The sequence below is a fragment of the Bos grunniens genome, chromosome 6, assembly GCF_055505025.1.
Source record: "Bos grunniens cultivar Pamir isolate PY7600 chromosome 6, Bosgru_T2T1.0, whole genome shotgun sequence".
Classification (NCBI taxonomy): Eukaryota; Metazoa; Chordata; class Mammalia; order Artiodactyla; family Bovidae; genus Bos; species Bos grunniens.
In genome coordinates, this window is record NC_141170.1 from 106375524 (window position 1) to 106401587 (window position 26064).

The 26064-nt window shown below is 36.5% G+C and overlaps 1 protein-coding gene and 1 long non-coding RNA gene across 46 annotated transcripts in view; one reads left to right on the forward strand and one right to left on the reverse strand.

The window, feature by feature from the left end:
- Positions 1 to 13442, forward strand: part of LOC147371166 (uncharacterized) — a 114930-nt gene extending 101488 nt beyond the window's left edge. For 3 of the 5 annotated variants that reach the window (XR_015165951.1, XR_015165949.1, XR_015165946.1), the window contains one exon: positions 8186 to 8323. This is a non-coding gene — a long non-coding RNA (uncharacterized LOC147371166). Of the gene's footprint in view, positions 1 to 8185; positions 8324 to 13138 lie in introns of those variants that run through there. The other 2 variants (XR_015165952.1, XR_015165947.1) reach the window with 2 other exon arrangements.
- The window catches only part of CAMK2D (calcium/calmodulin dependent protein kinase II delta), a 309080-nt gene that overhangs the window by 20610 nt on the left and 262406 nt on the right, over positions 1 to 26064 (reverse strand). For 8 of the 41 annotated variants that reach the window (XR_015165940.1, XM_086407227.1, XM_086407220.1 and 5 more), the window contains 2 exons: positions 25618 to 25655; positions 16631 to 16679 (listed from right to left, as the gene is read on the reverse strand). Coding sequence is in view for 37 of the 41 variants with exons in the window: in XM_086407227.1 (XP_086263353.1) it covers positions 16631 to 16679; positions 25618 to 25655 (87 nt within the window). In the remaining 4 variants the exon portion in view is untranslated. Of the gene's footprint in view, positions 1 to 16572; positions 16680 to 19100; positions 19143 to 21326; positions 21387 to 22716; positions 22723 to 24204; positions 24238 to 25617; positions 25656 to 26064 lie in introns of those variants that run through there. The other 33 variants (XR_015165939.1, XM_086407229.1, XM_086407222.1 and 30 more) reach the window with 12 other exon arrangements.

Sequence of the window (26064 nt, forward strand, 5' to 3'; positions counted from 1 at the left end):
AAGCGACTTAGCACACAGAACAGCACAGGCTAACTATAGTTAAAAAATATGTTACTCTGTGATGTTTATTGAGTCCCATATGATATTTTTTAAAGGTCTGTTCCCTGTATTTCCAGCTTCACCCAAGTTACTAATCATATTTCAGCACTGCTCGCACCAGTGTGCCTCCGTGAAGTTGAAACTAAGCAGTTTTCTCACCCACCACTGTACAGATTACACAAATACTTTAAGAACAGCATTATACTTTCTTGTGTAAAATAATATTCATCTCATTTTGACCCATTCCCCTTGACAAGACTGACAAGATAACTCAGCAGATTTTACTACCACCCAAGAAAACTCAGCAGCATCTGCTGTCATTGTAATCCCACACTTTCTTGCTAAAAATTTCTCATCTTCAGCAGCTTTCATTGCAAAGTCTATCATTATCCAATTCATGCTTCCTGAAGCAATGAATGGGAATTGCAAGGGCAGATCATGTCTAGTGTGGTGGAAAGAAAAGAGGCCAATTCACAAAACATGTCATAGAACCCAGTCCCACCCATACATTTTTTAAAAGACCTAGAGCATCTACAATCAACAGTAAATTAGGGAACTAATGAAAAAAGTTTATGGAACAAATAACATATTTAAACAATTTTTTTCAATTATGGGAAAATAATAGACTCTCAATATGTCAATTGTGTTAAAAAAATGAGTTTGTCAATGACATTGTAGATCCAAAGGCCAGGGCCCAATGTAATATATGTGCCTACATGCCTTAACTGATCATGTGAAGAATTTTATAGCCTTCTGAGATGCCACGCCATAGACTGAAAAAGCTCAGCAGTAGTCAGTCTGGATAAACTTATAATGGCTTATCACAACTTGCAAGATATACTTAGGTTTGGGAGAAAATAACTTCCCATTTTCACCACACACACAAACATATACACACATTTCACAAAATGATGTGAGTTCCTGTGATTCTTCTGAAGTCCTCAGGCATTTGACAGAGAGCAGTGATAAGACTCTGAGGACCAAGAGTCATGTCCATGGTTGGTTGCTACATTTTTTTAAAACTTAATTTGGGAGGGTGAAAACAGCCTTTCAGACCAGAAGTTCTTAAATGGGTCCTCATGGCTAATGGTTTTTTACTAAAGTGATACCTCACACTGGACTATGTCACCAGTTTAGCTCTGAGATACTCTGCTCAAAATTCAGCTTAGAGAATTCATTTCAAATATGTGGACCCAAAATGTTGCCTGTCATTTCAGTAAAGTACTGTTGAGTAATTGTTGCTGCCATCAAGCCATCAGCCACCCCTCATGATGTACCCTGAGGGGAACACAGGATGGAAAACACCAGAACACTGACCCTAGATAATGACGATGCATATCAAAAGGAGAATTTTACCAAGTTCAGACTCCTGCATCTTCCCATACACAGAAAAGCACTAAAATCATTAACTTGAGATGTCTGGGTTTTTTTTAGATTAGTAGTAATCTTTTGATGTTCCACCACATTTCTTTTACTTTTCCAGCAAAAACTAGCTACCCTTCCTCCTTGCTTACTTCTTGAGAGCAGTTCCTCACCACTATCTGAGAGGTTGCCTCCCAGGCTGCAGTCCTCAGAAAGGTCCTCAAACAAAACATTAACCATCAGCTTTTAAGTTATACATTATTTATCTAGTCAACAAGTACTTATTGGAATATCCTGGTTAAATTTTATGGGACCAGTAAAATTACTCTTGTTTTAATCAATGCAAGTACAGTAAGAATTAAATTTATGATTCATATATCACTGAACTAACAGCATATGACTGTTTTATTTATTCTGCTGCTGCTGCTGCTGCTAAGTCGCTTCAGTCGTGTCCGACTCTGTGCAACCCCATAGACGGCAGCCTACCAGGCTCCCCCATCCCTGGGATTCTCCAGGCAAGAATACTGGAGTGGGTTGCCATTTCCTCCTCCAATGCATGAAAGTGAAAAGTGAAAGTGAAGTCGCTCAGTCACGTCCGACTCTTAGCGACCTCATGGACTGCAGCCTACCAGGCTCCTCCATCCATGGGATTTTCCATGCAAGAGTATTGGAGTGGGGTGCCATTGCTTTCTCTGTTATTTATTCTAGGATGTATTATAAATATAAATGATGGTAAGATGTAATTTATAGTAAATACATATTTGTGAATATGAAATACTGTTTTTTATTTGTTGAATTAAAAAAAGAACACTAATCAAAGACACCATTTAGGTCATTTGATGAATAATTAACAGTCCACAAATATAAATTTGGAAATCCCAGGAGGAGAGACCACTGGGAATGCCTATAAAGGTTATCTTTAGCACTTGCGTAGACAGATTATATACAACACATCACAAACCATCAAAGAGGAAATTCTTCAATAGTTCACAGCATGCTCATGTTAGAAAATTCAAGTTGTACTAGAATTTTAGACTCTAAGGACCTTAATACTCAGATACAGGGTCTTGAATATTTATCCCAAACAAATGTTTTGTTTTATCTTCCATAACAAAAAGCACATTTCATTTTTATTAACTATTCATATATTTAAACAGCATTAATAAAGACAGTATGATATTGGCACAAAAACAGAAATATAGACCAATGGACCAGGATATAAAGCTCACAGATAAATTCAGGCACCTATGACCACCTAATCTATGACAGAGGAGGCAAGCACATACAATGGAGAAAAGACAGCCTCTTCAGTAAGTGGTGCTGGGAAAACTGAACAGTGATATGTAAAAGGATGAAATTAGAACACTCCCTAATACCATACACAAAAAGAAATTCAAAATGTGTTAAGGAAGTGAATGTAAGGCCCGACATTATAAAATTCTTAAGGAAAACATAGGCGGAACACTCTTTTGACATAAATCACAGCATGATCCTTTTTGACCCACCTCCTAGAGTAATGAAAATAAAAATAAAAACTAAGAAACAGGACCTAATAAAACCATAAACAAGATAAAAAGATAACCCTCAGAACGGGAGATAATATTTGCAAATAAAGCAACTGACAAAGGACTAATTTCCAAAATATACAGATGGGTCATGCAGCTCAATAAAACAAACAAACAAACCCAATCAAAAAATAGATAGAAGACCTAAATAGACATTTCTCCAAAGAAGACATAAAGATAGCCAACAAACACATGAAAAGATGGTCAGTATCACTAATTATTAGAGAAATGCTAATCAAAACTACCATAAAGTATCACCTCACACCCCTCAGAATGGCCACCATTAAAAAATCTACAAACAATAAATGCTGGAGAGGGTATGGAGAAAAGGGAACCCTCTTGCACTGTTGGTGGGAAGGTAAATTGATACAGTCACTATGGAGAACAGTATGGAGGTTCCTTAAAAACTAAAAATAGAATTACCATATGACCCAGCAACCACACTACTGGGCATATACCCAAAGAAAACCATAATTCACAATGACACATGAAACCCAATGTTCACTGCAGCACTATTTACAATAGCCAGGACATGGAAGCAACCTAAATGCCCATCAGCAGAAGAATGAATAAAGATGTGGTACGTATATACAGTGGAATATTACTCAGCCATAAAAGGAACAAAACATTTGCAGAAATGTACATGGATCTAGAGACAGTCATAGAGTGAAGTGAGTCAGAAAAAGAAAAACAAGTATCGTTTATTATAATGCATACACATGGCTAAGGTCCAAGGGGTTGCAAGGAGACGTAACTGAGGAACTAAGCACAGTGGAATCTAGAAAAATGGTATAGATGATCTTATTTGCAAAACATAAATAGAGACACAGACACAGAGAAGAAATGTATGGATACCAAGGGGAAAGTGAGGAGTGGGATGAACTGGGAGATTGGGATTGACATATATGCACCATTAATACTATGTATAAAACAGGTAACTAAAGAGAATCCATTGTACAGCTCAGGGAACTCTTACTCAGAGCTCTGTGATGACCTACATGGGAAGGAAAGCCAAAAAAAAGAGGATATATACATATGCTGTACAGTAGAAACTAATACAACATTGTAAAGAAACTACACTAAAAATCAACTAAAAAATAGCATTAGTAAGTTGCAACTTAGTCTCTTTTATTATTTTTTTAACTTATTAAGGTTATAAATGAAGAGCTTCTATTTCTTGAACAGAGATTTAAAAACACGGTTTCATATGCTCACACTGTTACTACACTGGTCACAAAACCTCTAAAAAAAAATTACAGGAGTCTCTTTGAAGTAAGCCATCTTTTCTGTCATTGAAGACTGTTAATCTTTTCAGAGGTAATTTTTTAGCAATATCTTTACATTTTTTCACCTTAACTCTATATAATACAATATTTGGTTACAATATTGTAATTCTCAGTAAAGTAGGCTAAGTGGAGAGTAAAAATACTCTGCACTCAAAATAGCTATCACCACAGCACGTTATTTCCCCCAGCTGAAAACATTTTCAAGTTCAAACTGAAAACAAATGACATTTTGGAGCAGAATTTCTTTCTTTCAAAATTTGAAAACACATAGTGATGATGGGTTTTTGTCTATTACTCAAACTTGCCCATAAATCTAAAATTCTCTTCTAACATTTGCCATCTGTGTTTTGCTTCAGATATAGTGTAAATAACCACATGTAGTGATGTTAACAAAGACACCAATAATCCTGTAATGAATTATTTCAAGAACCAACAAATAACAGATCTTCTACACTTAAGCTGTTAACTTCTGTCATGATGGTTTGCTTCTCTCTGAGGAATCAATGACTTGGGTAATCAGTTTCTAAGAGGGATATTTTATGTTATAGTTCTCGAGAGAGTTTGCTTGAGAAGTAATTTGGCATAGGCAGGCTCCTTTTAAAATGTATTTTACTTTTGTCAAAAACAATCAGTCTACATACTTTTCTTTTATTCTCATCAGGGATAATCAAGACACACTCAGAATAAGCCAATTTTTCAAAACACCTGAAAACATTCAGGGATAAAACAATCAGTTTAAATGAGGGAAGACAGAGTCATTACTTAAAATATCTTCTGTTTAATTAAAAACAGAATATGTCTCTCAAAAATTTTAAGAGTTTAAAACAAAATTAATCCAAAAACCTTATAATTAATTCATTAACTTACTAAGTGCCTACTATATGGTATCATGGAGGCAAAAAATGGTGAATTAAAATAATCTGTGTAAAATTCATGACAAGTTAATATTGTTACCTTAATAAAAGCTTTTTAAAAATATTGGCTTTTGTTTTAACCCAAAAGTGAATTTATTTTCTGTACGTGGGCAGCTTCTGTGTTTGCTTATATATAGAGACTGGCTGGATTCTATATTGTGGATCTTAAAATTTACTTATCAAAATAAATGGCTTACAATATAGAAACACTGAAGCTACAGTGAAAAACACAGATCCCTTTAGATTTATAGACTCTTTTAATAATGAACTTCTGTGTGTATGTCATGTATTCACAGGAAACAATGGCCAGAGATCATGTAATTAATTTTGCTATCATGGGTCAGGCATTTAACAAATATCTGCTCTAGTCAACATGACCATGTTTTGATACTGTTATCATTGTTAGGTTTGAACCATATGAAATTACCACTTTTGAAGGTAAAAAATGGTTAAGTACTGAGACATCATTACCACCACTGTACACAGTGTGACTCAGAGAGGTTTACATGGGCAGCTGGATTGCTTCGCTGATAAAAGGCTGGCTGTAATTCAAACCTACTATATTTGACACAAAAACACCTGCTCCATCCAAACAGGAAAGAGGATCCTGTGACTTACTTTTTCAATTTTCATTTTCTATATTTTTAGTTCCTAAATTATGGGGTAGAGGCAGGGAACATGTAGACAAAGGTCTATAAAAATAAAAAAGTTGGGATGTGATCATAACTTATAGAGAATTCTAGCCTTTTGAGTGGCTACTAGGACATGGTATAGTTGATTGTCCATCATGTTTCCTTCCTCCTTCAATTAAATACTTATTATTCCTACTATCAATAACCTCAGATATGCAGATGACACCACCCTTATGGCAGAAAGTGAAGAAGAACTAAAGAGCCTCTTGAAAGTGAAAGAGGAGAGTGAAAAGTTGGCTTTTAAAGCTCAACATTCAGAAAACAAAGATCATGGCATCCAGTCCCATCACTTCATGGTAAATAGATAGGGAAACAGTGTCAGACTTTATTTTTCTGGGCTCCAAAATCACTGCAGATGGTGACTGCAGCCATGAAATTAAAAGACGCTTACTCCTTGGAAGGAAAGTTATGGCCAACCTAGACAGCATATTAAAAAGCAGAGATATTACTTTGCCAACAAAAGTCCGTCTAGTCAAGGCTATGGTTTTTCCAGTGGTCATGTATGGATATGAGAGTTGGACTGTGAAGAAAGCTGAGCACCGAAGAATTGATGCTTTTGAACTGTGGTGTTGGAAAAGACTCTTGAGAGTCCCTTGGACTGCAAGGAGATCCAACCAGTCCATTCTAAAGGAGATCAGTCCTGGTTGTTCATTGGAAGGACTGATATTGAAGCTGAAACTCCAATACTTTGGCCACCTCATGCGAAGAGTTGACTCATTGGAAAAGACCCTGATGCTGGGAAAGATTGAGGGCAGGAGGAGAAGCGGACGACAGAGGATGAGATGGTGGGATGGCATCACCGACTCAATGGACATGGGTTTGGGTAGACTCCAGGAGTTGGTGATGGACAGGGAGACCTGGTGTGCTGTGATTCATGCGGTTGCAAAGAGTCGGACACGACTGAGTGACTGAACTGAACTGATTCTTACTATTGCCAAACACTGGTCTAGATACTGTGGCTAAAGATATGGACAAAACAGTCAAAAGTCTGTGTCCTGAAGAAATTTATATCCCAGTAGGGGAAAAGAGCCAGATAATGATATATCTAGGAAAGGAGGAAAGCAGAAAAGGAGAATGGCAACACTGGATTTGGAGGCTAACAGTTTAAAATTAAGGTCATCTAGGAAGATCTGAGAGAATATAACATTTGATCAGAAACTAAAAAAAGAGAAGCAGCAGCAAGCACATGGAATCTATATCAGGACATATCAGGCAGGAAATGGCAAGTGCAAAGGCCTTGAGGCAGCAACCTGTTTGCTATGTGTCAGGATAGTGTTCCTGAGACATAATAGGAGATGAAGTCAGATAGTAAAGAGAGGTATGACTGGAAGAGGTCCTGATCTCTGAGCATCCTATAATCCATTCTAATTGCAATAGTAGCCACTAGAGAATACAAACCAGAAACAAGACATGATCTGACATACTGTAAAAGCATCTCTTTGACTTTTATCTTGTGAACTGACCACAGGAAGGTAATACCAAAACAGGCTGACTGGCTAAGAAGTCATGTCAATAATGTAGGCAAATGATGTTCATGCTTTTGTGGACCAGGGTGATGGAAATAGGTCTAGTGAGCAGCAGTCAATTAAAAAAAAAAAAAAGAACTGAGTGTATACTGATTTGACAAACAGGAAAATCTATAGGATTGACTGATTGCCAAGCCAACAGGATTTGCTGATATGATAGACCGGGTGTAAAAGCAAAACTGAGGAGACCCAAAATCCTCCAATACCTATAACTAAAACTGTCTTTTTGTAATAAATACAATGCTACTTTTCATATGATGTACTGGCAAACTTAACACTGACCAATGGAAAAATGTCACACTATTAAACATCAAAAGAAATAGAGACAGACTACCTAATTCACTAAGCGTTAATAAGGACAGACATCTTATTCATGTATCTTGGAAGAAATAGTCTTTAACATAGAATAAAATTTGAATGCAAAACAGCCATTCATTAGGGAAATACATTAGCAGATATGATTTCATTAAACAATGTACTAGATGACTGATAACTCCTTGAGGGAAAGGGTAAGCCATCTTTTAGTCTCAGCCTAGTCTGTCGTATCCAGTACATAGTAGGTGTTCAATGATTTTTTAAAAAAGAACTGCACGAATCCAAATTTTTCAGATATTTTGTTAGGAATCACATTTGTTACATGCAACTGAAATTTTCTGTACTTCCTCACATATGACTATTTGTAGCTATGTTCTTATGTTTATTTTTCGATGAACATATTATTCCTTGTTTCAGAGTTATCTGGATACAAGCCAAAAACAAAGAAACTATGTTATCATGCAGAATCATCTTTATCTTTTCTAGGCCTGCTCATGAGGGCAAGAAGTCTGGCTGGTGCCTCCTTAGTGCTCCTTACACTGTAAGTGTGGTGTATTTGTTGCACTAAATTAAATAATGAAAATACTATTCCAAAATAAAATAAATAAAAACCATTCACTTCTAGACCATCTGCTCTATAAAGCATCTTCATTCAGTAATGCTTTCTCTGCTTCCCCTGTAATATTCTCAATATATGGGTCTGAAATGGACGGATTTATAAGCTGGTGGAATGGATTAAAAATGCACAGGACCAAGGTTTGTTTCTCTGACCACTTTAGAACTAGTTTCTCCTGAAAAAAATCAAAGGAACTATTTTGCAGAAATCCATACTAAAAAAAAAAAAGTAAGGCCATTTCACTGACAAGATGAATCACTAACGAATATAAACATATACTTTCACATAACTTCTAGATATGTTTAATTAGTAGAGAATAATACAAACTCAGCAAAGGATGCTAAAGTGATTATTTTACTAAAGTAATTATTTTATTCTAATAAATAATTTCAGAATTATAAAGCTTATAGTTAAAAATATTATTTAAATTCTGTATAGAAATGCATAAGTCAAATAATAGTTTTAGATATTAAGTAATTTTATATAGTAGATATTTTAAAAACATGAAATATACCCCCAATAATAATTCTTACTGGAATTTAATTAAAGTACTAATTTTATAGTCCATTAGTACTATAATAACTTTGGATGTACAGGTCAGTAGACAATTTTTTTCCCATTTTAATAACATTCCCTAAAACTGCAGTGATTTATTCCTATAAGCCCAGTGATTTAATTCAACTTTGAATTAAATGTCTATTTATAATTATTCTCAACAGTTTATATTATTAACATATATTACTTTACTATATATTATTTTATAATGTATAACTGAAAATACTTTTAAAATATGGACCTTACTAGTACTGCATTAAAGTGGTATAGGAAAAAACCCCTGCAATTCTGTATTATTGATTTCATCATCTCTAACCTGGGGAAAGCAGAGCCACAGAGAAGTTATGCAACTTGTTTAACGCAAGTTGTATAAAAGCTGGAACTAGAAACAGAGTGTAGACTCCAGATTCTACCCTGGCGAATTCCAGCAAAAATCAGATCTTTGCTGGTGTTTTTATATCAGTTAAAGAAAGTAATTAAGTTATAATCTGAAAAGATAAGGAGCCATAGGGGAGTAATAAAATACTTGAGAACTTGTACATATTAACTTTAGCAGCTTATTAAATTTTTATCAGGTAATGGGAAAAATAGATAACATAAAAGTTTACAATCAATATATGCAGCTGTATTATAATGTAAATTAGATCTTTAAAACTGATCACTAAAATTTTGATTATATAAACTGAGTTGATTACCTCCTATTATTTCCATATAAAGTAATATCTATGAATAGTAAATGTTGTATTTTTAAACTCTGAATTTTGAAAATAAATTCAAAGTTAAAAACCTGATGGCTGAATCAAGATTTAAAAACTGATAGAAGGGATCTTATACGCTTTCAGAATTTATGAGGATTTAATAAAATAATGCTACATTTTCCCTGTGGAGTTTTCTAAAACTGCACACAAATATTTACAGACTTGCTAAGTAAAGCCATTTAAAGAAACTTTAAACTGAGGAATGGTATTACTATAGAATGAGCTTACGCTTTTCTAATGATAAAATTAGTAGCTACATGTTTTTATTGGTTGGTTTCATTTGCTTTGATTTGATTTCAGACTTTGTTTTAAGCTGGGGTTGGCAAGAGCTTTTGACCCCATACTATTTTGTCAGCAGGGCTAAATAAAGCTGAAGCTATCACTGACGAATTTAAGATTCAAATCTCACAGAAGGCAAAAGAGTAAAGAAAAGAAAAGCAGAGTGAGTACAGTGGTAGAGTGGAATAAATTCTGCATCAGTTCTGTAAGTTGCTGATCCTGATACAAAAGATAAACAGGTAGACACACAATTTGCAAACAGAAATTTTTCTTACCAAATCTTTTTAAAAATCAGTTTGGATTAGAAACCTAAAAGAAGTTACTAATACACTGTTCTGGGCTTCCCTGGTGGCTCAAATGTTAAAGAATCTGCCTGCAAGGCAGGAGACTCAGGTTCAATCCCTGGGTCAGGAAGATCCCCTGGAGAAGGGATTGGCAACCCACTCCAGTATTTTTGCCTGGGAAATCCCATGGAAAGAAGAGCCTGGCAGGCTACAGTCCATGGGGTTGCAAAGAGTTGGACACAACTGAGCAACTAACACACACACACACTACACTACAGGTCTTCTAAGATACTTTCAACCTGATGGAGCAACATAATTATCCAAAGTCTTTAAATAAAATATCCACGAGTTGCTTGATTTGCAGATTCTTCTGAATGCATGCAAAGCAAGTACTGAGTTTCAGGCTTCATGAGGATGGGAAGGAGACTGGCACCAAGAGGGCCTCTGCCCCAGGAAAGCCTACACAGAAGCCATGATCTGCACTAAACAGTTGAATCTGAGTGTTTAGTCATCACACTGTCTACTCATGCCCGGATTTATAAAAGACACACACAAAAATCTCAGGAGTCAAGTGATTCTGTGGATTAGCTGATACCATGACATCCAGGTGTCATCACATACCAGGCCCCACTCAAGAGATAAGGCTGTCAGCTCCTGTGCCCTTAAACTGGGCCTTATGCAAACATCCTATGCAGCTTCATTACCGGTGATTCTATGCAGCATCACTTGCTTGTCAGCAAAAGGAAAAAGAGGAAAAACAAGCCTGAAGTCTCCACATAGTGAAGTGAAAGTGAAGTTGCTCAGTCGTATCCGACTCTTTGCGACCCCATGGACTGGGGCCTACCAGGCTCCTCCCTCCATGGGATTCTCCAGGCAAGAGTACAGGGGTGGGTTGCCATTTCCTTCTCCAGGGGATCTTCCCAACCCAGGGATCAAACCCAGGTCTCCCACATTCCAGGTAGTCGCTTTAACCTCTGAGCCACCAGGGAAGCCCTGCTGCTGCTGCTGCTGCTGCTGCTAAGTCACTTCAGTCGTGTCTGACTCTGTGTGACCCCATAGGTGGCAGCCCACCAGGCTCCCCCGTCCCTGGGATTCCCCAGGCAAGAACACTGGAATGGGTTGCCATTCCCTCCTCCAATGCATGAAAGTGAAAAGTGAAAGTGAAGTCGCACAGTCATGTCTGACTCTTCACGACCCCATGGACTGCAGCCTACCAGGCTTCTCCATCCATGGGATTTTCCAGGCAACAGTACTGGAGTGAGGTGCCATTGCCTTCTCCGAGGGAAGCCCTACCATAATACATTTTTGCTTGTAGTACAGAGCTCCACTGGCCTACAGCTGTAACAAAGATGAAATGCAGCAAGAGATCCAGGAGGCTGCTGAACGGTGAGCTGAAGTGAGATGCTGGAAGCAGGATGAGTGGCAGAGGGCATGTACTGGCGCAGAGGAGCTCAGTGTCAACAGGTGCCACACAGCTCTGGCATTTAGGGAAAGAGCAGCAGGTGGGCCAAACTGTAGCACACCTATTAGGAAGAAGTAGCTGGCTCTGAGCAATGGTGTTGTGCAGGCTAGGAGGTGGAGAGGCACTGCAGCACACAAGGACAGGCCCGGGGCGATGGCCACAAACCATAGGATAAGTCTTGACATGTACACAGAGTTGAAAGGGCCACTGCTCCGTAGCACAGGCCTTAGGTACGCCCACAGCTATGGAGAGCAGTACTGTCAGCACTGCCACTTCCTCATCAAAGGCTGCTGCTGCCAGCTGTTTGATAACACTGGAAATTAATTAACTCATGAGTTGCTAGAAATATATTCAAAATTGAATGACTATTTCAATAATTACGGACCTAAAAAAATAATATTTTGAAAACATAAATTCTATACTTCTTTAAAGTATATAATGGTGTGTTATCACAGTGCTTCTATGGCAATAAATGCTTCATTAAGATGCTCATTTGTTTTTAAACTATTAATATCTCTCCATTACACTCAGTTTATTGACATAGCATTAGAGATAATATTTGGTTTTTGAATCCAGGGCAAAATTAGAAGTTGCTCACAAGGGCAATATTAGGAAGTCAAGTTGTTGTGCTGGAGAAAGAAAACACAGGACCAGAAGCTTTTCACAAACAAGAGCTGCAGAGCAACTCCAAGTTCCCTGAGGGTGACCATGAGCTTGGGGAGGAACATGTTGTGGTTCTCACTAAATGCTGAAGGTTTTCAAGGAAAAGAAAATAAAGGGACTTTTAGATATGAAGTGCCCATATCTTGGGCCTCACTTTTCCAGTTAAGTTTCCTTGAGATTTATTGAACTAAAAGTAAAAAACAGCTTAAATTATAGCACAGATTTATGTAAAGCACACAGAAGAGTAATTTGACTGAGCTGCTGAAAGCTCAACTAAAACTAGCTTACAAAGAGAAGTGGAGCTCAGACAAATAGCAGGCATTTAATAAATACTCCATTAGTGAATGAAGAAACTGAGATAGCCTAAATACAGATCAAGAGTAACAGGGATTGAGACCACTTGAAAGCCACAGGCCATTTTAAACGGAAACTAACAAGCAGAGTTGAAGGAAAATGGGTCTGTTCCAATCCTGGCTTTCCAGGTTCCACTGAATGGAAAGGACCATTAATCATCCACCAATTAAAAAAAGAATCCTATGATAAACCATAATGGAAAAGCATACTTAAAAAAAGTCTGTGTGAAAAATGACAACTAATGAGAATTTTCAAACATCCGTAGATCCTATTACTCTAAATGCACTTCAGGTAATGTAGCGACCCAGAAAGTTAAAATAATTTTAAAAAAAGCTACACACAACTGCTAGTCTTTCTCTTCCTCCAGAAGAGGCCAGAAAATGGCACTCTGTCACTGGCTCCCCTGGTTTCCTCCTTCGAGTAGGTCACCATGCTGTGTTAATGTCCCCCATCCCGTTTTCTTTACAGCGTCCCCGCCAGGTTGGTCCTTGGGGACGGGACAGAATGTGATGCCACTGGCCCAGGAAGCATGTGATACAGTGCTCAAAGGATCAGCCATCAGCATGGGAAGATGCGAGTCTAGGTGCCGCCTTAGGTAGGAAAACCAGAAGGAGGGGATGGGCATATGCGGCTGCACAGAGGAGCGTGCTATGGGACTGTGTCTTGAAGAGCATGTTAAAAGGTGTGGTGCTTTCCCTGATAACAAGGTTGTATACAGAAAGGAAAGAGCTGAAAAGTGTGTGATTGGAAGACATGCAATTTTGTGGACAGGATATAGTCTTGTAGTGAGCATATCATTTTGCTCAGGTTATACACCTGATCGGTCTCTGTGAGTTTCTGGACATTGTATGTGTACCTTTGGGTTCTAACAGAGCTAGGCCATAAACATATTGCCTACCAAGCTATTCAGAGCTATGGCAAACTCTGAGGTAAAGAGAAAAAGAGTACAGTCCTCAGATGAATAAATATATTAGGGTCTTCCTGCAAGACAGTGCACTGATAAATGCAGAGATCCCCACAGTCATATCATCACCATAGTCAGTTCAGTCAGTTCAGTTCAGTCGCTCAGTCGTGTCCGACTCTTTGTGACCCCATGAATTGCAGCACGCCAGGCCTCCCTGTCCATCACCAACTCACGGAGTTCACCCAAACTCATGTCCATCGAGTCGGTGATGCCATCCAACCATCTCATCCTCTGTCATCCCCTTCTCCTCCTGCCCCCAATCCCTCCCAGCATCAGAGTCTTTTCCAATGAGTCAACTCTTCGCATGAGGTGGCCAAAGTATTGGAGTTTCAGCTTTAGCATCAGTCCTTCCAGTGAACACCTAGGACTGATCTCCTCTAGAATGGACTGGTTGGATCTCCTTGCAGTCCAAGGGACTCTCAAGAGTCTTTTCCAATACCACAGTTCAAAAGCATCAATTCTTCGGTGCTCAGCTTTCTTCACAGTCCAACTCTCACATCCATACATGACCATTGGAAAAACCATAGCCTTGACTAGATGGACCATAGTAAATATGTTAAAAATATTTGACAGTTTTATATACCACCTGTCTTACAGTAAAAATGACAGCCTGAGTGATCGTTCAAAGAGTTTTCTAGACTTAATGTTTTCTGATGTCATTCAATATTAAAAAGGTTAACCGCCAAAAGGCTGTTGAGTCTTAGAGAGAACACAAATGAAGCCTAATGCGTTGTATCTATGACTCTGTGGCCACAACCACCCTAGGAAAATGAAACAGACATGTAAACTTATTCATTGAGTTCAAGGAAATGAACCAAAGCATTTTGGGCTCAGTTATCAGCAGGACATTTTTTTCGATCTTAATATGCTTAATTTCTCTAACATTTGGTGTGTGAAGACTCAGCCTAACTATAAAGACAAATACTGTCTCAATTTGTGAAATCCCAGAAGAAAGATGAAACCCGTATCATTATGACTTCAAGAGAAGAATTGTTTTCTGAGAAGTACTGACATAATTTCATTTCACCAAGTAAATATACGCTATGAAAGTGAGACTGTCAGGGACTCTGCTTATATATTAACATTTTCACAGATTAAAAGCAATCATCCTAAACTAATATGCAGCATAGTGAAGAGTCTGATTCAGGTGAGAAAGACCACATATTGTGATCACCTAAGAATAAACATATTCCTTGGAGGATGACTTGCATACAGTAAGGTTTTGGTATTCTCCTAATTTGATTCAGTTATTTAAAGATTCAGTCTCACCAGTGGATAATGCATAAGTTATTTCTTCCTTTTGAATCTTGCTCAAGAGAAGAATGTAAAAGTCATATAAACATTTTGCTTGACCGAAAAAACTAATGAATCCAAGATACTTATAAAGATGATGCTTTCTGAATCACTGGGAAAGCTTATTGGCACATCTGCTTCAAAAAAAATCTTTTTATCTAATACGACTGGAATCAATGATTCACAAAATTACTTCAGTTCAAATTTTAACTCAGAGGCAAGAGAGAGATGAATAGACCTACCAAATAAAATCCTTTTACAGCCATCCACCTTTCCATTGTAAAAAATAATGACTGACTACCTCTAGCAGAGCTAGGTCAGTGCACTAGTAATATAGAGACTACACTTCAATAGTGTCAGCTGTTCTGCTTGACCAAAGAGGAAGAAGTCAGCAGAGGTGACTTGTGGTCTGTAGTCATTTTAATTTCCCAAATTGCCTGTATGTCTCCTTGACCTGAGAATTTCCAGGTTCTTTATTCTGCAACATGAAAACAAATCTTCAAAACTGTATCTTACCAATGCCACCTAAAGAATGAAAGCCTATGGTGATACTTTTGGTGATAGGTAATAATCTTTCCAGACAATATTTAATTATCTGATGAATCATTCCTCTTAATTTGTGTTTTACACTTCTTTTCCTTTAATACTTCTATTTTAAATATCCCCGTTTTTAACCATTATTTTTCTGGAATCACTTTCAGACAGCAGCCTGTAGAAACTGCAGTTACATACAATAAATTGAGAAAAATAGAGTACAAAATTGCAGAAATAATTGCAGTGGAAGAATCTGCCCGACAATGCAGGGAACACAGGTTTGATCCTTGGTCTGGGAAGATTCCACATGCTGTGGGACAACTAAGCCCACGCTCCACAACTACCGAGGCCATGTGCCCTTGAGCACACGCACTGCAACGGGAAAACCCACTGCGATGAACAGCCTGTGCACTGCAGCTAGGCAGCAGCCCCTGCGCGCCACAATAGGGAAAGCCCAGATACAGCAGCAAAGACCCAGCGCAGCCAAAAATGAATTTAAAAAGAAAAAACACAATTGCTGCAAGATTAACTTCTAAAACAACCCTGAGGCCCAAAACAAGAAAATTAATTGCAAATGCGTGTTTAGTATGCGTGTGCAGAGTCCCTGCGAAGACGCTAGTAAGGGCACAGGCAATGACTCCTATATGGAGCTAAGAGAACCTGTGAATGGAGTGAATGGCAAGTGAACTGAATGGAGATCAAGAATATAGTAGAGAAGTGCATCAAAGTCTAGGTTTAAAAGGCTGCTAATTTCAGAATTTCACTGAAGGCCACTTGAGACCACTGAAAGTTTAGAAAAAACGGTTATTCTCATACTCCATTTTTGAATATAAGTTATTTTCTAGTCAGGCATAAATCTTTTGTATTACCTTTTAGACTGATACATTTACAATTTGATATTATGATCCCAAACACTCATTACTAGTTTTAAATCACAATATCCTTGAATATACTACATGTTATATATTGTTTCAAGATAGAGAAAATAATATGAAGAAAATGGACAAAATCAGGATATATAATTAAAATAATGTACTTATTAAAAGAATATTATTTTTGTGTTTTAGAATAGGCCTAGTTCCTAAACTTACTAGTTATTTGAAATAAATACTTTTCTTCTGATGTATATGTAGCTGAGTTGGGATTTTCTATTTCTGGTTTAATCATACCTTTCACGTCTTCATCCTCAATTGTTGTATTTGAGCTCTCAGTTGACTCCTGTTGAGAAGAAAACACATTTAAAAAGTTGCAAATCATGAATAGCTTGACTTTTCTTTTTTTAAAAAAATTGGCGAGTGATGTATGTATCATGCAAAATTCTTCAGCAGGCTGTGTGCATATGCTGACATGCAAATGGACAAATCTGTTACGTGGTCTTAACAGAAAGAAAATGCCAAATGCTGCAAACATTTCAAAAAGGAGTACTCTGGTTGCCTAATCCCTGAAGCATGATAAATTGAGGCGATGTGTAGAAGCAGCCAAAGTATGCAGCTTATTTTAAGAGCTGTGGAAGGACGTGCTGTGTTGCAGTGCCCCATAAGGTGCGCTTCCATACGGACTTATGAGAAGTGGAATATAGCAGACTAATGAATTTGAACCTTAAAAGGAACAGTTTTTTCCCTGAAATAATTAGCAATTAGCCCCCTCTTTGTCTAAGGCACAACATCAAGCAGTAAATTTGTAGGCTATTTATCAGCCTGACTTCTTTGTAGAGAGAAAAAGCATTTCATTGAGTCATTTGATGAAAAAGTTAAGGGTAGTACTAAGAGAAACTGAAGGTGCTTTTGAGAAGAATTTCCATGTTTGTGATCAGCATGATGGAATTATACGAATAATTTACTTTCAAGGAAAATTAAATTTTTTCCCATTCATTTCTAAATCAGAAGCTGTCTGTTCTTGATAAGAAACTCGCTCCCATTATGAAAAGACAAAGCTATTTCTTTGTAAAACTACAAATGAAACTGCAGATTTATAAGCACACTTAAATGGACACTGTAGCTGCCAGTATTAAGATCTGTTCCTTAAAATGGTTGATAAATTTTTTTCATTAATAACGTAGTAATAAAATATTTCTAGCCAAGAAATTTAGTAATATTCATAAGAAAGAAACAATTTTCTACTTAGGATGATTAAAGGCTACTGCTGAAAAAAATTGGAAACTTCTAACCAATAGATATATAGTCAGTGATGAAAAACAAATTTTGGAAAATGATGCAAACATTCAGTGCACTTTTAGAGATTTAATATTGAAAAAATGATTTATGTAACTATGATATATATTTACTCCAAAGGGACAGACTAATCAAATATATATCCAGAGTCTCCACACACACAGAACCAAAGCAAAGAGTCTTCATGCGTTTCTTAATGTGACCTAGTATTCAAATTTAAATTCAGGATGAGGGTAAACCCATGCACTGTAAAAATAAACTAATTCATGTAAGCAAGAAATATCATGCAACAGCGCTTACAAATGACATAGCTAGAATTATCCAAGTGTCCGCTCCAGCTGCTATGCTTGGTCTTTCACTTGCTAATGATATTGAAAATAATTGTTCTTATGTGTGATGCTCCTGACTATCTGGAGTCTTTCAGGGACTTTAGAACATTTTAAGTGTCATGACTCTAAAATACATCTCATGTTAAGGAATATAACACTTCATTTTTTTTTTTACTTTAATGATTTTAATGTTGACCAACTAAATGTTCAATCAGAAGAACTGTTTTCTAAGACTTTAACACTGTTGATAATAGTAAGGAAAAGTAACCAGTGACTATACTTAACATTTGAGAAAGATCTGATGAAGTATTTTTTCCTTCCCTTAGAGATGTAATAATGGATGAGAAGTAATAAAGTGAAAAGATGGAATATATTCAGAAACTGTCTACTTTCATCCTACAGATGTGCTGTGCAAACAATTTACAGTGAATAGGAAACACTTTGGGGAAAAGTTTGGATTAGCCAAAAAATTCATTTGGGTTTTCCTGTACCATCGTCATGGAAAACCCGAACGAACTTTTTGGCCAAACGAAGAGTTAACTGTCTGTTTACTGAAATGCATATACTTCAACAAAAAACAAACATACTTCACAAGAACTGAAACTCCCTGATTCTCCTTAAATTCGTCCCAAACAACAAAAACACCACCAACAACAGGGAATTAAAAGAAAAAAAAAACAACACTATGACAACAGAATTAAACTCAAAAGTAACATTAAATTTAAACAAATAACTATAAACTCAAGTTTTTTTTTTTTTTTTTTTGACGACAGTGGAATGACATAGCAAGAAATTCTAAAATTTCATGCAGAATACATTTAAGATACAATGCACAGACAGGCATGGAAGGAAAAACAGATGGAATTGCTTAAGATACACAGTCATCTCGACATAAAGACTTGTAAACTGGACTTTTCCTGACTAATGGTACCATTCATTTCTCTTTTACGATGTCATTCATTTTTGTTTTGAAAGAAGTCTGTGTATAGTTCCAGATAAATCAGGCCCAAGAGAAAGTAAGGTAGAAAAGGGTAAGGATTTTCTATCCTAATTTGAGGTAATGAATTAATTCTGCTTTGAGTATTTGATGAGATGTGTAATCTTGTTAAAGCGAGATGATGTTGGTTCTTTCTGAATACCTTGTTTCCATCAGGGTTGTGGATTACAGTAGTTTGGGGCTCCTGAGTGAGAACAAAATAGAGAAAGAAACAGTTCGCATTGGTAAGTACATTCTTAACTAGTGTAGGGACAGGGCAGAGTGAGCCAGCTGCCACAACTAAACAGTGACAAGAGCTTAAGCGATGTTAACTACCGTCAGAGGCTGCGGCTGGCAAGATCTCTGAGGAAAGATCTCCCTGGTGAGCCCACGAGATACAGTGCTTTGGTATGGAGCAGCAGCATGCAAAAGACCTTATTCGTGATCAGCAAACAGACAAGGCTTTGAAGTCTGGAAACCTAAAGAGGCACTTGCTGTTTCACAAAGTCCTATTAACAGACAGAGCTTTCCTTTCTTCTTTCACCACCTGGTAATATCTATCCCATGGAAAACTGGCACTGGAGATTAGAACTCTCTGAGATGATCTCAAATTGTCTGTGAAGACATTTTTCAGCTGTATTAATCTGAGAACCAATCATGCTGTCATAACACACAGAAAAATACTCTTAGAAAACCTAGAATCATTGGATCACACTTTGAAAAGGGCTATTGTAAAGAATGTATTTCCAAAGTCCATAAGAAATTATAAGGAACGTTTAAAGTGTTATGGAACTAATCATATTAATCACTATGATCTGAGATGTATTGCTGTTAAACTGTTAGTTGCTCAGTCGAGTCTGACTCTTTGCAACCCTATGGACTGTAGCCTGTCAGGCTCTTCTGTCCATGGAATTCTCCAGGCAGGAATATTGGAGTGGGTAGCCATTCCCTTCTCCAGGGGATCTTCCTGACCCAGGGATTGTACTGGGTCTCCCACACTGCAGGTAGATTCTTTACCATCTGAGCTACCAGGGAAGCCCCGTATTGCTGTTAAATCCCACGTTAATTTATATGTAAGAAATTTCTGCTTTATAGATTATATACATGGAAGATTTGTCTGTGAAGTCATGCTTTTCCATGAAGAAAATATTATTATTTTTCCTATTGTTTCTACTAGAAAATTGAAGAAATATTCCCAAGTGGAAAATAATAATTAAATAACTGGTGTAAAAAAATATTCAGTGTCTATACATCAGTGGCATGTTCGGTACTTTCATTACATGATGCCTCAGTAACTGGGAGTTACTGCAACCCACAGAGAATGTGCTTCAATCAGAAGCACTCTGCCCACTCAACCATCTCATTGCCACCAGTTTATGCTGCAGTACTTTGAAAGCATATTTACTGCTTCTTTTCTTCCCTTCCTTGGCTAGAGGTGTGATCAACCTGTTTTTTTGTTAGTAAGTAATCTTGATGGGTCTGTCCTTCCTTCAGATGCTTTCAGGTTGAGCCTTCTGGTTAACCTTAGGTGAAATAATCTCATAACATCCATTCATTTGAAATTAACAGTACAGAGGACAGTTTAAAAAAAATAAAAAACATGTCTGAAACTCATAAGTCAAAACATGGAATAGTTTGGGGGATATATTATGGAACTAAGAACACTGAATGCCAGTATTCAAACTTTGAATTTTAACATAATAGGGTCTCACAGTATTACACTGATTGAGTTGTTAATACTGTGAATTTGATAGAAATGGACTAAACTCATGCCCATTGATAATTCAAAGCTCGGAGCTTCGCAATTTCATTCTCTGGATTAAAGTGAAACAGTGATAATTTAATTTAAAACACAGCAAACAAAAAGCTTTAAATTATCCAGTGCCTCTTTATCTCAGAAAGTGAGGTCTTACAAAGCCCTGTTGTCTTAATAAGAGAGAATGGGAACTCTGAATAAGGTCTACATTTACTTTCGTCTAGCAATAGTCCTCTTAGCTCTTCTTGATGTCAACAGTTGCGTCATGAAGAGAAGAAACCACGGTTTGCATATCTACAGCTATCATCAGAAGGAGAGCTAAGAGAACCAAAGCGCATTCTACTGTATTTCTAAGGCAGCATGCAACACTTGTAACTACAGAGACCACAGCTATCATCCATACAATGGTCAACAATGAAATGAGATCATCTCATGTTAGAAACACACTGCTTGACAACTACCTTAACAAAAAGGAAAGAAATGAACTTTTTTTCATATCTTACAAAGCAAAAACAAGAACAAAATAAAAAAAAATAAAGTAAAATATATACGTATTTATAGAGTGAAAGCAAATGAGAGAAACAACAAAAACAGTAAAGAACTTAAGAAGGGTTACAAAGAGTCCAGGTATACCAGCGCCGGGGTAGGAATATTTTCTTTGGGGCTGGTTACCACGTTGGCTTTGTTGTTTATCTGTAGGTATGCAGAAAATAGAAACAGAGATGCCTTAAACCCCTTGGTAGCCAATGTCTCCACACGCAGCATGTCTACATGGAGATATAGACATGAAAATAAAGAGCCACTGAAGATGAACGTGAAAGACACCGTGATGACTGACAGGAATGACGATCAAGCCTAGTCTCCGATGGTCACACCCAGGCTAGGACCACGTCTGTGATGGTGGAATGAAAAAATGGACTTGGCTGCCTTGGCTGAGTCACCTTAGCAGACAGACAAAGAGCTGCTTCAGCAGAGCTCAAATCAAGTGTCAGAGTATGAAATGAATGTAAACATTTTCATACTCTTCAAGTTGGATTCTGTTTCCCAGCTTCCAATCGTTCTCTGTTATGAATACATTGCTTTTTTTCATTTGATTCTTGAGCCTGGAGTCACACATAGACTGTCTTTCTCTGGGAAGCCATCGTCATTTTGCTTAGTAGGTATCCAATGAAAAACTTAGATCTTCTGCGGAAATGCAGGCTTTATAATAAATTTCTTAAAATGATAAAGTCTGGGTCTCCTTTAAAAAATACATCTTCAATTATAAATGGGCAAACTGAACTCTTTACTATGTGCTGGATGCAAAATGACTTTATTTTTCACAGTTGTTTGAGAGGAAACACCAAAGTGCTATGGCTATTGTTGAAGACTACACTGGCCATACCATTCCCTTGCTTTAACATAATTGGTTTTGACCTTAAAGAAAGATAATTATCACTACGGAATCCACGCTGTGAAAACAATTCAGGAGGGTCAATAATTATTGTAATGGCCCACAGAGAAGACTGTTGACAAGTGGCAACTCAAAAGTGAGTTTCAAGTACTGGATTGAGTTTGGGTACTAAAGAATCAAAGACTAATAATCAACATTCATTTGAACTCATGCATGACAACTTACATTGTGGTTATCAAACAAATGTAAATTAACATTCATTTCTTGCACTCTATTACCTATTTTCTTTACATATTATCATCTAAAAAGACATGCCATGATTGTAGTATAAATATACTTAAGGACTTAAAGAGAAAAACATTCTGCATAAAATAATACCAGATGAATACTTAGGATCAGTTATACCAATTTAATTGTTTAGACTTTCTGGGAATCCTTTTTTTCATATTTTATACCTATGGATCATATTTAAAGTAATGCCAAGAGGAGGATAGAAGGTTTAAAAAATTAACTTGGGTGTGTAATATTTTGCTTTTCTGTTCATTCCTATGTGTGTGATTATTTGGTGTCAGTACTATTTAAATAAGCTATAACACTGTGCTCGGTGACATGCAGGAAAAGAGAGAAAACTTGGGGCTCTTTACTGAAAAACTAGGAAACCATCAATCTATATTTTGTGCATAGTTTAAATTTTTTCCTTAAATAGAAGTGCACAGAACTTAACATAAAATTTGTGCAACAGCCAAAACAAAGAGATAAGAGAGAATGGAGTTTATTAAAGAGGGGTCAAAATTCAGTATTTACTTTGGTATAGAATATATAAGAAGAAGGATACACATGCAAATAATTTTCTATTTAGGAAGAGCGTTGGCAAAACACAGCTAACTTCTTACCAAATGATCAGAAGCACTCACGATTAAAGCACATGTGTATTTAATATACATTTAATTCATATCAGTGGTTGCAAAGAATTAAAGAGGAATATACTGAGATATTTTCTGTTTTGAGATATGAGACTTGATTTTTTCCTAGGATGTGCTTGTCAAGAACTGTTTTGTTTTAGTGGAAATGTCCCGTGTGCACACCTCTGCACACAGTTATCCGTACAAATGCACATCCCTCAGCACACCCCCCGGCATGTGTTCACACATAGCACACACACACTGTCCTCTTTTCCAAATGAGGGCCATCCTGTCCGGATGAGCCATCCTTTATTGTCAGGCATGGCAAATGTTAGTTAAATGAATATGTGCCTCAACGACCACTTTTACTTGTGTTTAAATGTACAACTAAAAACTTTTGTTAAAGATTAGCTTAATGATTTTTTTTTGACTGTAGAAAATATTTTGAAGGTTTTTATAACATTAATTAAAGACAACAGGATAATTTCTAGGTAAAAGGTTAGGAGTATTCCTTTTAAAGAGTTGAATATCAAGCATGGGCTCAACCACAGCTGCCTTTTAAATATACAAGAGCTCTGGCACTTTTGTCTTTGAAATGTATTTATTTTGTATTATGGATGCAGAGTATTATTTAAAAAATTAAATGAAATCAATATTTAAATGATGCAGTGAGTTATTCTTACGAGACAGGGGCAAGATATTCCTATTTTTCAGGTGCTGAGTTCATTTAGTTTTGAGGTTAATAATTTTTTTTTTTCAAAAGGTGCTTAACTAGATTGGGTCCATGGTAACATCACTTTCATGCTATTTATAGAACCCCATGGTGGATGCATTATGGTTTATCTGAGCTAAGAATCACTGCTATTTTGGTAATCATGCTTAACTATTTAAAGACAATCCTATAGTAGATTTTCACTTTTCACAATAATTATAGACATTAACTCTGTCATAGTCTTTAGTTTTATAAAAAAATTGCACTGTCTTGTAAAAGACCCTTTAATAATATATGGATGACAGTGTAAACTTTTTACATGTTTCAAAAATTCCATTTCAAAGAAAAAAATGATTGAAGATGGGCACTGTGTTTTGATAGTTAATTACCATTAACTTGTAATGGTCCTATACTTTCTCCACTTACACTAACTTAGGTAAACAAGACTAGTCTATTCCTAAGCGTGAATTTTCACAGAAGGAGAAATCTGGCAGAGATCCTCACCATCATCTGAACACTCGAACTGGACTTCCTTTTCTGAATTGACCAGTCAAAAAGAAAGGAAAAGAAAAAAAATATGACCGGTTGAATTTTTAAAGTATCAAAGCATGGAGCACAGAATAATTTTGTCTTTAAAGAGGAACTGTAAGTTGACTGGAAGAAAAAAGTTCTGGAAATGTTTCTTTCTATATAAGAATAGTAGTGAAAATAAATATCTTAATAGAAACTATGAGCTCTGCATCACTGAATACCACAGAAAAACAGAGGAGAATAAAACATTTGGAAAATTTAAAATACCACATTTCCACCAATGTAGCACTGGGGAAAAAGCAGACATCAACAGTCATTACTGAAATTTCTGTTGAATAAACTAAGCAGAAGGAAGAGAATATTAGATTGAGGAAAGGAATTAGTAAAAGGTAAATGCCATCCTAATGGGAATCACAAGTGCATGATCATCATAGCTCTGGAAATTCCCAAGTCACACACAGACAGGTGGTGAAGAAATGACTGGGCATGAACATAAGTGACAGATGATATTCTCTGTTCTATATTCAAAATGAACTGACCACTTGACTTTGGGTCAAGTTCAAATGTTAGAAAATTAATTAATTCCCAAGAACGTTGAAGTGTTCATGAGGAATGTTGGCGTCTGCCATTGGAAGAGAAAGAAAAAGATTAAAGAAATAAAACATTGAGGTAATACTCTAAAAGATAACACACATAATTCATGTATAAGGTTATATTCAATCAAAGGTAAATTCCCACAGGAAAAAAAAACCAGCATCAATAGAAAGTAAATTGTATTATTTTGTTTGGAAACCCAAAACTTTTAGAAAGTAAAAATACTCTGCTGCTGTCTTTCTTGGGAAAATGTCCTAATAATTGTTCAGAATATTCATGTCAATTCTGTCTCAAAGTCTTACGACAGAAGAATAGGAACAATTAAGACCTTTATAAATACTGTCCAAGCAGAGAAAATAGATTTTTGAATTTTGATTTCCTAGACTTGATTTGTTTTTTTCAGTCTATAAAATTCAGCAGCCAGAACTTTAAAAGAACACAACATAACTATTTGGAAAAACATTTGGTTTTCATGAATTTTCAGGTCATCATGACAGTTGGAGGCTATAGTAAAGCAGACAGGATTTACACACTCAATTTCTAAAGTAACGCCATATAAAGTATTGTTTTGTCATGATTATTTAATATATAACAAGTAGAAAAGATGTAGCTTTTCTTGGTATAAATATCAGTCATTTCTGTATATTAAATTATTTTATATTTCATTCTGCATCCTGTATCAGGAACTATAAAAAGTATGAGCTACAATGATTTAGAACTTATATTTAACATTTAAAAATGATCCAGCATCTGAAAGTCAGAAATGAGTTTAGGAGCAGCTGTTTAACTTACCTTTACTCCATCCGGTTTCTTCAACAAACTCTTGGCTGCTGCAAAATGAGGGTAAAAATCAGTTTAGTGAGTTATCCACAGAAACCCACAGCCAGGCAACAAAACAGGTTATTGTCTCCTTCTACTACCTTTACTGATTTATGGCCAGCATATGCCCGATTATCAAGGTCACACTGATGAGCACGAGCTTATAGGACATTGAAATACAGTATCACTTTTCTTGGTCTTGTCACATCAAATTTAGAACTGAATTCTTATTTAGTTCATTGAAAATAATTGGACACTTTGTCCGTTACATTACTGGACTTTATCTCACAGTTGGTTGCGAAAAGGATACTGGAACTTTAACTGGACTATGCTTTTGTAATCCAGAAAGTTGATTTCAAGTCTTCAGACATCAGCTCACAGATTGTATTACATGTTCATTCACACTGAAGTATGGTGGCC